General features: G+C 41.4%; 1 protein-coding gene across 1 annotated transcript in view; it reads right to left on the bottom strand.

The window, feature by feature from the left end:
* Positions 1-13884, bottom strand: part of mocos (molybdenum cofactor sulfurase) — a 234128-nt gene that overhangs the window by 111971 nt on the left and 108273 nt on the right. The window contains exon 7 of the mRNA XM_043690069.2: positions 7710-7826. Within this exon, the coding sequence (XP_043546004.2) occupies positions 7710-7826 (117 nt within the window). The remainder of the gene's footprint in view (positions 1-7709; positions 7827-13884) is intronic.

Consider the following 13884-nt stretch of genomic DNA (forward strand, 5'->3'; position numbering starts at 1 on the left):
ACCGCATCTCCTCCACTTCCCACACCTCTGCCCTTGAACTCCGCCCCTCCAATCGCCACCAGGACAGAACCCCATTGCTCCCAATCTTCCACCCCACCAACCTCCGGATACATCGTATCATCCTCCGTCATTTCCGCCATCTCCAAACAGACCCCACCACTAGGGATATATTTCCCTCCCCTCCCCTATCAGCATTCCGGAGAGACCACTCCCTTCGCGACTCCCTCGTCAGGTCCACACCCCCCACCAACCCAACCTCCACTCCCAGCACCTTCCCCTGCAACCGCAAGAAGTGCAAAACTTGCGTCCACACCTCCCCCCTCACCTCCCTCCAAGGCCCCAATAGATCCTTCCATATCCGTCGCAAATTCACCTGCAACCTCACTATCAAACCAGCAGACAAGGGAGGAGCGGTAGTAGTTTGGCGCGCTGACCTTTACACCACTGAGGCTAAACGCCAGCTCGCGGACACCTCCTCCTACTGCCCCCTTGACCATGACCCCACCTCCCACCACCAAACGATCATCTCCCAGACCATCCAGAATCTCATCACCTCAGGGGATCTCCCATCCACCGCCTTCAACCTCATAGTCCCACAACCCCGCACCGCCCATTTCTACCTCCTGCCCAAAATCCACAAACCTGACTGCCCCGGCCGACCCATTGTCTCAGCCTGCTCCTGCCCCACCGAACTCATCTCTGCATACCTCGACACGGTCCTGTCCCCCTTAGTCCAAGAACTCCCCACCTACGTTTGGGACACCACCCACGCCCTCCACCTCCTCCATGATTTTTGCTTCCTGGTCCCCAACGCCTTATCTTCACCATGGACATCCAGGCCCTGGTCACCTCCATCCCCCATCACGAAGAATTTAAAGCCCTCCGCTTCTTCCTTTCCCGCCGTACCAACCAGTACCCTTCCACCGACACCCTCCTTCGACTGACTGAACTTGTCCTCACCCTGAAATATCCTCAACTTAACCTTCATTGTTGTCCACTATACCACCAATTCTGGTGTCATCTGCAAACGTACGAGCCATACCTCATCTATTCACATCCAAATCATTTATATAAATGACGAAAAGCAGTGGACCCAACACTGATCCTTGCTGCACAACGCTGGTCACAGGTCACTAGTCCGAAAGGCAACTCTCAACCACTACCCTCTATCTCCTACTTTCAAGCCAATTTTGTATCCAAATGGCTAGCTCTCCCTGTATTCCACGTGATCTAACCTTGTTAACCAGTGTACCACACAAAACCTTTTTGAAAGTCTTGCTGAAGTCCATATAGACTACATCCACCATTCTGCCCTCATCAATCTTTTTCTCACTTCTTCAAAAAACTCAATGAAGTTCATGAGACACTTTCCCATGAAAAAGTTATGTTGATTATCCCCAATCAGTCCTTTCCATTCCAAATATATGTAAATCCTGTCCCTCACAATCCCATCCAACAACCTAACAACTGCAGACGTCAGGCTCACTGGTCTATAGTTCCCTGGCTTTTCCTTACAACCTTTCTAAGTAGTGGCACCATGTTAGCCAACCTCCAGTCTTCCGGCACCTCACTTAGAGTCATAGAATCATAGAAATGTAAGCACGGAAACAGACCCTTTGGACCAACCTGTCCATGCCGACCAGAAATCCCAATGTAATCGAGTCCCATTTGTCAGCACCCAGCCCATATCCCTCCAAAGCCTTCTTATTCATATACCCATCCACATGCCTTTTAAGTGTTGCAATTGCACTAGCCTCCATCACTTCCTCTGGCAGCTCATTCCATACACGTACCACCCTCTACGTGAAAATGTTGCCTCTTAGGTCTCTTTTATATCTTTCCCCTCTCACCCTAAACCTATGCCCTTTAGTTCTGGACTCCCCCACCCCAGGGAAAAGACCTTGTCTATTTATCCTATCCATGCGCCTCATGATTTTATCAACCTTCAAAAGGTCACCCCTCAGCCTCCGATGCTCCAGGGAAAACAGCCCGACCCTAATCAGTGTCTCCCTATAGCTCAAATCCTCCAATCCTGGCAACTTCCTTGAAAATCTTTTCTGAACCATTTCAAGTTTCACAACATCCTTCCAATTGGAAGGAGAGCAGAATTGCATGCAATATTCCAATAGTGGCCTAACCAATGTTTTGTACAGCTGCAACATGACCTCCCAACTCCTGTACTCAATACTCTGACTAATAAAGGAAAGCATGCTAAATGCCTTCTTCACTATCCTACCTACCTGTGACTCTACTTTCACGAAGCTATGAACCTGCACTCCAAGGTCTCTTTGTTCAGCAACACTCCCTAGGATCTTACCATTAAGTGTATAAGCCCTAATTTTCCAAAGTGCAGCACTGCCCACCAATCACTTCCCTAGCTTCCCACAAAGTTCTAACCTACACTTGATCAGGTTCCAGGGATTTATCTGCCTTTATGCATTTTAAGATGTCCAGCACCACCTCATCTGATTATGGACACTTTTTCAGATGTCGCTATTTATTTCTCCAAATTCTCTAGCTTCCATATCCTTCTCCACAGTGAACACTGATGCAAAATACTCATTTAGTATCTTCTTCTATTCCACACATAGGAGCTTTGTTGATCTTTAAGGGGTCGAGAGTGTGGTGCTGGAAAAGCACAGCAGGTCAGGCAGCATCCGAGGAGCAGGAGAATCAATGTTTCAGGCATAAGCCCTATTTTCTCCCTTGTTACTCATCTTCTTTAACATATTTCTTGAATCTCTTTGGATTCTCCTTAATTCTATATTTCAAGGCTATCTCATTTCCGTCTTGAGCGTACTCCTACTGTCCTATACTCTTTGCTCGATCCCAGCTGTCTATACTTGACGTATGCTTCATTGATTTCTTGACCAAAGCCTAAATTTCTCTGGTCATCCAGCATTCCCAACACTTACCAGCCTTGTCCTTCACACTAATATGAACATATTGTCTCTGAACTCTCATTATCTAATTTTTGAAGGCCTCCCACTTTCCATCAATCCCTTTATCTGCAAATAGTTGTCCCCAATCAACTTTTAAAAGTTCTTTCCTAATATCATCAAAACTGGACTTCCTCCAATTTAGAACTTTCACTTTCACATAACTGTTTTAAAACTAATAGAATTTTGATCACTGACCGCAAAGTGCTCCCCAGCCCCCGGCACCTCAGTCACATGCACTGACTTATTTCCCATGAGAAGGTAAAGTTTTGCTTCTTCTGTAGTTGGTATATCCACATACTGAATCAGAAAATTTTCTTGTACTTATTTAACAAATTCCTCTCTATCTAAGCCCTTATCACTACGGCAGTTCCAATCTATGTTTGGAAAGTTAAAATCCCTTACCATTGCAACCCTATTATTCTTACAGATAACTGAGATTTCCTTACAAATTTGCCTCTCAATGTCCCGTTGGCTATGGAGTTCTATAGTATGATCCCAATGTGTTCTACATTTATTTATAGAGGTTTCAGCATTTCAACCAAATGTGATGAAGTGTTTCCAATCTAAGCCTTACTGTAAGGCTGTTCCATTGATGTTGTTTCACCCAATTAATTGGAAGAATTAATAGAGCTTCAGTTAACCACTTGACAGCATTCTGCAGCAGGGAGAATGGTGAGTGCCGTCAGAACTACAGTTACTGTGTCCCTAACTGTTATGCACAAAATACAGGGACAACCTCTGATTCAGTAAACAAAGATAGCGTTGGTTTATCTTTGCCCTTAGTGTTTGCCATTAATAGTTACTTCTCACTACAGGTGGTGGAATGATGTCTTAAGATCTGGCTACAATGCACATCCTTGATCAACTTGGGTCCATGCAATTGTTTTGGTGTTTGAAATATTATTGGCACTGCTTACTTCAATAAAGTGAAATGATTGAAGGATCGCATATTTAAAAGACATAATTTCATCAACTCTGGTTTACTGGAGATGGCAGGACGCTATGCAAGAATAGCATCAGATTAAATGAGCTGCAAATATGTGAAATCTCAGGAAAGGGCTATGTTCATGCAGTAGTACCAAACCATCGAACAAAGAAAAAAGAACAGTACAGCACAGAAACATGCCTTACAGCCCACCAATACTGTGCCAATACACGATACCTTTCTAAACTAAAAACCTTTTGTCTCTACACAGTCCATATATCTCTATTCCCTGCCTATTCATGCATCTATCAAGGTGCCTCTTAAACATTATTATTGCATCTGTCTCTACCACCTCCTCTGGCAGCACATTCCAGACACGTACCACTACCCTCCATGTAAAAAACATGCCTCTCACATCTCCTTTAAACTTGCCCCCTGTTACCTTAAACATATGTCTCCTAGTAATTAACTTTTCTACCTTGAGAAAAAAGTCTCTGACTATCCATTCTATCCATGCCTCTCATAATTTTGTAAACTTGTATCAGGTTACTCCTTGGCCTTCAACGGTGAAGTGAAAACACACCAGGTTTGTGCAATTTCTCCTCGTAGCTATTACTCTTCAAAACAGGCAACATCCTGGTAAACCTTTTCTGTACCCTCTCCAAAGTCTCCACATCCTTCTGTTGGTGTAGTGACCAGAACTGTCTGTAATATTCCAAATGTGGCCCAACTGAAGTTCTATACAGCTACAACATGACTTGGTAATTTTTAGACCCTGTACCCCGACTGATGAAGGCAAGCATGACATATGCCTTTTGGCTGCCTGATCCAACTGTGTTGCCACTTTCAGGGAACTGTGGGCCTGTATGTCTAGATCTCTTTGTGTATTAATGCTTCTAAGTGTTCTGCCATTTACTATAAACATTCCTCCTTGCAAAATGCATCACCATGCATTTGTCCGGTTTCAATTCCAATGGCCGTTTCTCTGTCCTAATCTCAGGCCTAACTATGTCCTACTGTATCCTCTGGCAATCCTTCTCACTATGCGCAGCTCCCCAAATCTTTGTGTCATCTGCAAACTTACTAATCAAGCCGCCTACATTTTCCTCCAAATCAATTATATGTATATTACAAACAACAGGGTCCCAGCACTAAATAAAAACCAAAAGAACTGCAGATGCTGTAAATCAGTAACAAAAACATAAATTGCTGGTAAAGTTCAGCAGATCTGGCAGCATCTGTGAAGAGAAATCAGAGTTAACATTTTGAGTCTGGTGACCCTTCCTCAGGAGAGTCACCAGACCTGAAACATTGACTCTGATACTCTTCACAGATGCTGCCAGACCTGATGAGCTCTTCCTGCAATTTCTGTTTTTGTTAGGGTCCCTGCACTAATTGCTGCAGTATACCACTGATTACAGTCAGAAATTAAACCCTTCTACTGCTACACTAGTCTTCTATGACCAAGCCAGTTCTGTATCATCTTACCAGCTCACTGCTGATCCCACGTCATTTCACCTTCTGTACTGCTTGCCATGAGGAATCTTGTCATAGGCTTTGCTAACATCCACGTAGATGAAGTCCACCATTCTGCCCTCATTAATCATCTTTGTCACTTCCACAAAACACGTAATCAATTATTCGTGATACAACCTCCTCTGCTAGTAGTCATGCTGTCTGTTGTTCCTAAGTCCATAGTTTTCCAAATGTGAATAAATCCTGTACTTAAGAATCTTCTCCAATAATTTCCCTACTACTGACGTAAAGCTCACTGGCCTATAATTTTGCAGATTATTACTGTCATCCTTCTTGAACAAAAGAACATCATTGGCTATTCTCCATTCCTCTGGGATCTTGCCTGTGACTAAAGAGGATACAAAGATTTCGTAGAAGGCCCCAGCAATTTCCTCCCTCACCTCCCTTTGGCACACGAGTTCTTCAGGGTAGTGCCCCTAGCTCCAGCTACCTTCTGCAGCTTCAACAATGATTTTCCCTCCATCAATAAGGTCAAGAGTGGGAATGTTGATTGATGACTGCAATCTTCAGTAACACTTGGAACTTCTTAAACACTAAAACAGTCTATGCTAACATATAACAAGATCTAAATGGCATTTAACCTTGGGTTGTTAAATACTAAGCAAGATGCACGTTAGGAAATGACCATCTCCAACAGGAGACGATCTAACCACCTCTCCTTGATATTCAATGACATTATTATCTGAATCTACCTACCAAGTCCAGAAAGTTAGATTGACCAGCGAATCTGATGACAATCAGAACAGGATAGATACTGGGAATCTGCAGTGAGTAACTCAACTCCTGACTCCCAAAGCTGATCCAAGAACTACATGACACAAATCCATAATGTGGAGGAATACTCTCCATTTGCCTGGATGGGTACGCTGCAACAACAGTCAAGAAACTCTATTCCATCTAAGACAAAGCAGCCTGACTGATCAGTCCCTGATCTTTAATATTCACTCCCTTCACCAGCAGTGCATAGTGGCAGCAAAAGGCTCTATCCATAACTCAGCAAAATTCTGCTGGTAGCTCCTACCATTGTGAAAATCAAGGGCAGCAGATGCATGCAAGCACAATCACCTATATGTTCCCTTTCAAGTCATAAACCTCCCAGAATTGCAATTATATACTAGTTTCTCAGTGTTACACGGTCAAACATTCTGGAACTTCCTTCCTAACAGCACAATGCATGTACCTACATCACATGGACTGCAGTGAGTCTACGCAGTGGCTCAGCATCAAATGTCCAAGGGTAATTAGGAAATAGCAATAAACATTGGCCTAGCTAGTGTTGTCTGCTTTCCTAGAATGAAAAACAGAAGTGTCCAGGACACTAGATACTTCATGTTAATGTGCATGCAGCATTAAGAGAATTTTTACAGCCACACAAATGAAGGCTTTCTGCTCACCACATTTGATAGACCCAAACAAATTACTTTTGAAATCTGAAAGGCCTTTTAAAGGTCAAATTCATCTATGACATTCTTATACATTCTCTAATTTTTGATTCAGATTATCAATGGAAGGTGCTTCAATGAAGAATAACATTCCAGATCACTTTTAGCAATAACATGAGATTGGGCAGATGTATTTAAATTGGTGGAATTAGTGATTGCTGACTGATGGAATCCTGATATTTATTGTAGCACAGAATATTGACCAATCTGATAAGCTTAGTGCTCAGGACACAATCTTTTATACTTTTTTTTGTCTTGTGTGTTAGTTTGTTGACAGATAGGCAAAAGGAAAATCACACACAATTGAATGAAAATAAAATAAATATGAAAACTACATGCACTACTGTAAAGTATTGGAACCATTCAGACAAATCAAGAATGGTATTGAGGGTGTATGGGCAAATTACTCAAGAGGTTGAAAAACCTTAAGCTAAGGTGTAAGTTTTATATTTTACCAAAAACAACACAACCCCTCATGTCTCCTGCATGATAGTATCCATAAGTAAAAGGTCAGGAGAGTACTAATCTAAGGTGCTCATATTTGAATGAGCTAGATTAGAACCATGTAAAAATTCTGTTTCCAACTCAGATTGTAAACATCCTTCAGTTTAGTCCTGTTCAAGGTTTTTTTGAAATTAGAATTAATGCATAATATGAGCAATGAACTCAGTCTTGTTCAAACATTAGGAAGGTTCGTTAAGCAGCTTAGCAAACTTCCTGCTGGAGGAATAAATAAGTTCTGCTGTGCTGAGATGAAAAATTGAAAAAATTTTCATCCAGTTTTGTAACTATGATTTATCTTTCTGAACGAGCTGCAAACCATTCAGACATCAAATACAAAATTCGTACATCGTAAATACTAACCTTTAGATTCATTTTGACATCTTCATTACTAATTCCGAGGTGTTGCTGACAGCCTCCAGTGTTACAAAAGCAGCCAGTGCGAAGATGGATGTTGTACAAATTTGCCAGTTTGTCCACCTGTAACAGCATAAGAGTGATGGTGTTTTCATAAAATCACATTAACAACTAGATTGTAAGTGATTTTTTTTCAGGGCTGTGTAGAATGGCTTATTTTTCACTGTTGGCATAAATTAGATTCAGACTGCAGGTTGAAGTCAATGAGGTGAAGATAAATTGAACTGGAAGTGGGTATTGATTCTTTGACGTCAGCCCGCTAGTGTAACATAAGGTGAAAATTAGAATAAATGTGGGTGCTATCATAGCCAAGCGGGCCTCTGAGCCCGCTCTGTCATTTAATATGATCACATCTGATCATCTAACTCTTTCAACTTTCTCCCAATAACTTTTGACCCCTTTTGTCTAAGAAGGACATTAAACATCTTGAAAACATTCAATGTTTTGGCCTCAACTGCTTTGTGTAGGTAAGAATTCCACAGGCTCACCACTTTCTGGGTGAAGAATTTCACCTCATCTCGTTCTGAAATGGTCTATTCCATATCATTAGACTATAACCACTGGTTCTGAACTCCTGAGTCATCAGGATCATCCTGTGTTTACCCTATCTTGTCCTGTTAGAATGTTTCTGTGAAATTCTCCAATCATTCTTCTGAACTCCTGTAAATATAGTCCTAAATGATTCAGTTTAACTTCATATGCCAGTCCTGCCACCCTAGGAATCAGTCTGAAAAACCTTTGTTGTACTCCCTCCAAAGCCAGAACATCCTTCTTCAGTCGAGACACAAACTGCACAAAATACTCAGGGATAGTCTCACGGAGGCCCTGTATAACTGCAGCAAGACATTCCTGTTTCTGTACTTAAATCCTCTTGATATAAATGCCAACATATTCTTTGCCTTCGTCACCACCTGCTGCACTTGCATTTTAATTTTAGTGACTGATATACACGGGCAGCAATCATGGGGGATTTCAATATGCAGGTGGACTGGGAAAATCAGATTGGTAGTAATTGCAAGAAAAGGAATTCGTGGAATGTCTACGAGATGGCTTTTTGGAGCAGCTTATAGTGGAGCCACTAGGGAACAGGCTACACTGGATTCAGTGTTGTGCAATGAGGCAGACGTGGTAAGGGAGCTTAAGGTGAAGAAACCCTTAGGAGGCAGTGATTATAATATGATTGAACTTTCTCTGCAATTTCAGGAGGAGAACATAGAATCAGAGGTAAGAGTATTACAGCTGAATAAAGGCAACTACAGAGGCATGAAAGAGGAGCTGATTAGAATTGACTGGGAGAAGCCTAGCAGGAAAGACAGGGATTTCTGGGAGTAATTCAGGAGACACAGCAGAGAATCATCCCAAGGAAGAAGAAGCATGGTATAGGGAGGATGAGGCAATCGTGGCTGACTCGGGAAGTCAGGAACAGCATAAAAGCAAAACATTGTGTGGCGAAGGGCAATGGGATACCAGAGGATTGGGAAGCTTACAAAGACTAACTGAGGGCAACAGAAAAAGAAATAAGGAGGGAGAAGATTAAATATGAGGGTAAGCTAGCCAGTATTGTAAATGTCAGAATTTCTTTCGATATATAAAGGCTAAAAGAGAGGCAAAAGTGGACATTGGGCTGCTAGAAAATGACACTGGAGAGGAAGCAGTGGGGAACAAGGAAATGGCTGAAGAATGGAATAATGCGTCAATCTTCACAGTGGAAGACATGAGTAATATCCCAAAAATTCAAAAGAGTGAGGGGCAGAACTGAGTATGGTGGTCATTATCAAGGCGAAGGTGATAGAAAACTGAATGGCCTGAAGGTGGATAAACCACCTGGACCAGATGGACTACATCCCAGAGTTCTAACAGAGATAGCTGAAGATATAGTGGAGGAGTTAGTGGTGATCTTTCAGGAATTGTTAGAATCTTGGAGGGTGCCAGAAGACTGGAAAATCACGAATGTGACACCCCTGTGTAAAAAGGGAGTAAGGCAAAAGATGGAAAATTACAGACCGATTAGCCTAACCTCGGTTGTGGATAAGATCTTGGAATCCATTGTGAAGGATAAGGTTTCTGAATACTTGTAAGTGCATGGTAAAATAGGCAAAGTCAGCATGGTTTCATCAAGGGGAGGTCATGCCTGTTAAATCTGCTAGAATTCTTTGAGGAAGTAGCGAGCAGGTTAGACTAAGCAGAGCCAATGGATGTTATCTATCTGGACTTCGAAGGCCTTTGACAAGGTGTCGCACAAGAGGCTACTGAGTAAGATAAGAGCTCATGGTGTTAAGAGGCAAGGTGCTAGCATGGATATAAGTTTGGCTGTCTGGTAGAAAGTACAGAGTGGGGATAAAAGGATCCTTCTCAGGATGGCAACTGGTGACAAGTGGTGTTTTGCAAGACTCAGTGTTGGGATAACTTTTCACTTTATACATTAACGATCTAGATGAAAGAACTGAGGGCATTTACAGATGATATAAAGATAGGTAGAGGGACAGGTAGCATTGAGGAGGTGGGGAAGCTGCAGAAGGATTTGGATGGGTTAGGAGAGTGGGCAAAGAAGTGGCAGATGGAGTACAATGTGGGAAAGTGTGAGGTCATGCACTTTGGTAGGAAGAATAGAGGCATGGACTGTTTTCTAAATGGGGAGAAAGTTCAGAAGTCTGAAGTGCAAAGAGACTTGGGAGTTCTCGTCCAGGATTCTCTCAAGGTAAACTTGCAGGTTGAGTCAGTAGTTAGGAAGGCAAATGCAATGATGGCATTTATTTTGACAGGACTTGAATATAAAAGTAGGGATACACTTCTGAAGCTCTATAAGGCTCTGGTCAGAGCACATTTGGAGTATTGTGTGCAGTTTTGGGCCCCATATCTCAGGAAGGTTGAATTGGCTCTGGAGCATGTTCAGAGGAGGTTCACGAGAATGGTCCCAGAAATGAAAAGCTTAACACATGAGGTACATTTGAGGTCTCTGGGTTTCTACTCAATGGAATTTAGAAGGATGAGGGGGATCTAATTATAACATACAGAATACTTAATGGCCTGGCCAGAGAAGATGTTGGGAAGATGTTTCCGTTGGTAGGAGAGACTGGGACACGAGGCCATCACCTTCGAAAAAAGAAAAGACCTTTGAGAACGGAGATAAGGAGAAACACCTTCAGCCAGAGAGTGGTGGATCTATGGAATTTATTGCCGCAGCAGGCTGTCGAGGCCATGTACATTTAAGACTGAGATAGGTTCTTGAGTATCAAGGGGATCAATTTGAGAGGATTAGAGAGTATCATACAGCCTTTACTACCATTAAATGGGCACGGGGTTAAAGGTCAGGTAAAAGTGAAAAAGAGACAGGCCTGAGTTTGCAGAAAATTAAAACAGTAGAATCTGAGCATACACATAGTTGCTGAATTGGTGCAGTCCTGTCTTCTATTTAGAGCACTGTCCACATCAGTCAGAATTGCAAATTGCCCGCATATTTTTAGAGCCCTCTTTCCAGACATCTATTGATTACTGTCACCACATGTGCCAGCTGTATACTGCATGATATCTACCGATGCTCCCTGTAGCCTATGCCACAGCTCCAAATCAGGCTTTCTGTTGCTTAGACTTTATGAAGACAGTTCCCCATAGTATTGTTAGACAGTATGGCAGGATCTGCAGCTGTTTTTGGTGCCATCAAAATCAGTGAAGAGAAGTAGTTAAGGTGCTGTTCATCACGTGAGCATTCCTTTCCATTCATTGCCACCAAAAGCAAGAAATACTATAACTAGATGCTTCTGAAGTGACATACAATGTCGTGATGAGCCAAACTCTCTCTTATAATAGTAATATGATCGCTATTCTGCCACTCTTCAAATTTTCTACTCCAGCATCATTTTCAAAGCTAAACCTGTACTTGCACAATGCACCTGCTAAGGTGAGCTTTCCATTCACCTCTGTCTAAAAATGTCAGTTTGCAAATGGGTGGACAGTGAGCATCTGTCATACATGGCATTATCTATATTCCTTTTTTTGGATTACTGGTGTTAGAATAGAATATACACAATGCAGAATAATCAGCATCAAGATTCAAGTGCACAAAGTACACCAAGAGAAAACAAAACCAAAAAAAAGGTTTTGAATGGCTATAATATATTTAACCTACGATTACTGTATTCTCTCAATGATGTACAATATACATATTTGATGGTGAAAGGTAGTGGTAAAGTCGCCATAGTCCAACTGCGCCATAGGGCTGTTCTCTCATTAGCAAGAGACAACTGGAGGGTCACTATGCTTCAGGCAAGGGGAGAGACTAAGACAGAGAGTCCTTCATTGTAATGTAAGCTGGGGCAGGAACTGAACCCACATTGTTGGTGTTACTTTTTATTGCAAACCAGCCAACTGAGTCAACTTATACCTTTATGGATACACCATCACCTGGAAAGTTTGTGTACCTATCTTAACAATTTACCTCTGATATTATGCAGTCCTGGTGAATAATGAAGTACAGGACTAATTAATTACATTGAATGTACTTCTAAATTCATGGTAAGGATCTCAATTTCAGCAATGAAGTAAAGACATTCACAGTCAGCTTTGAAAAAAGCTGCGCACAACGATAAGGGATATCTTAATGGAAGGTGGTGTAGTGTAAATGCTAAATTAATTTGAAATGGGTGATGCAAGATGGTTCAGCCTGTCAAAGTTAGGCATCATTAACTCTAGGGCATAGATTGGTAGTAAAAACAGTTCTTTGACAAGGAGTTAAATCAGGAATCGAGGATTTGTCCAATGTCCTTGATAAATACGACTGCCTGGGAATTACTCCAATAATCTTTCATAATGTCAGCATCTTTGAAAAACTCTAGGCAATAATCAGTGAGGGTATAGTATTGAAGATTTTATTAAAAAAGAAAGATGAGTTCAGGTTTAGAACTGAATGTGGTCCAAGCAATGCAAGTGTGCTTCAGGATACATTTGCTGTGCTTTACAATATATTTATTAGTGGTACATTGGTGCCTCAGCATATTAGTGCTTTGCATTGTTTATTCCTTGCATTATATGTCCAAGTCTCTGTTAATTAGTTCATTTACTATTGCCCACAATGAAACAGTTGCTGAGAAGTGCTGGTTTAGACAAAATATTGATTTCAGGACAGAAGGTCTAATTCATGAGCGAGCTGGCACGGCCATTTGTCACTTATGGCTTGTTTCCTGATTATGCACTCATTAAACAAAAGAAAAATTACCGATAATATAAAAACAAAGTTAAAATAAAAATAGTGAATTTAAATTAGTGTTGCTTATGATGTTCTTTCCTTAATAGAATGCTACTGTCAACTTGGAGAATTCAATACAATGTCAGCTTCCAGATTCCAAAATCTCTCCGAAAGCACACTAAAGTCTATATGTAGTTGTTGTGAGTCTATACGTAATTGTTGGAACCGTATTGATTGCCATAGACATTTTACATTTTAATTATACTTGACTTACAGGCACTTCACTATGGAAGTAAAATCCTCTTCAATGATAAGGTCTGATCACTGTGATTTCCCTGTGCAATATATGAAAAATACACAAAGGAATATAGGGAGATCATTTGTTCTGTAGGATCTATCATCAAAGGTGTCTTCATTGTGTAATGTTTTCATCATTAGTTTTTTCACCTTGCTTGTTGGAACTTAGCCATTCATCAAAACATCAATACAGCCTTCCATGGTTTGCTGCTTATTGACCTCAAGTCATTTGACATATTCTGGAAGAGGCAGTGGTATAATGGCAAAGTCACTGGATGAGTAATCCAAGAGCTCAGACTAATGCTCTGGGTACAAAAGTCCAAACCCTGTCACAGCAAGCTGGTGGAATTAAAATCTAATTAATTCATAATTATTGAAATGAAAGCTTGACGCAGCAATGATGGCACTAAACTATCAGCAATTTTTATAAAAACTCACTATCTGGGTCACTAATATGCTGCAGAGAAGGAAATGTGCCATCTTTACCTGATCTGGTCTATATGTGATTCCAGACCCACTGCAATGAGTTCACACTTAAATGATCTCTGAAATAGTCCTGCAAGTCACACATTTGTATTACCTGCTACAAAGCCAAATAACAATGAAACCAGAAAATTTGCCTGGCATCAAACTAGGGACCAG

This window comes from Chiloscyllium plagiosum, unplaced genomic scaffold (genome assembly GCF_037043375.1).
Source record: "Chiloscyllium plagiosum isolate Xiang-an unplaced genomic scaffold, Cpla_swu_hap1 HiC_scaffold_5, whole genome shotgun sequence".
Lineage (NCBI taxonomy): Eukaryota > Metazoa > Chordata > Chondrichthyes > Orectolobiformes > Hemiscylliidae > Chiloscyllium > Chiloscyllium plagiosum.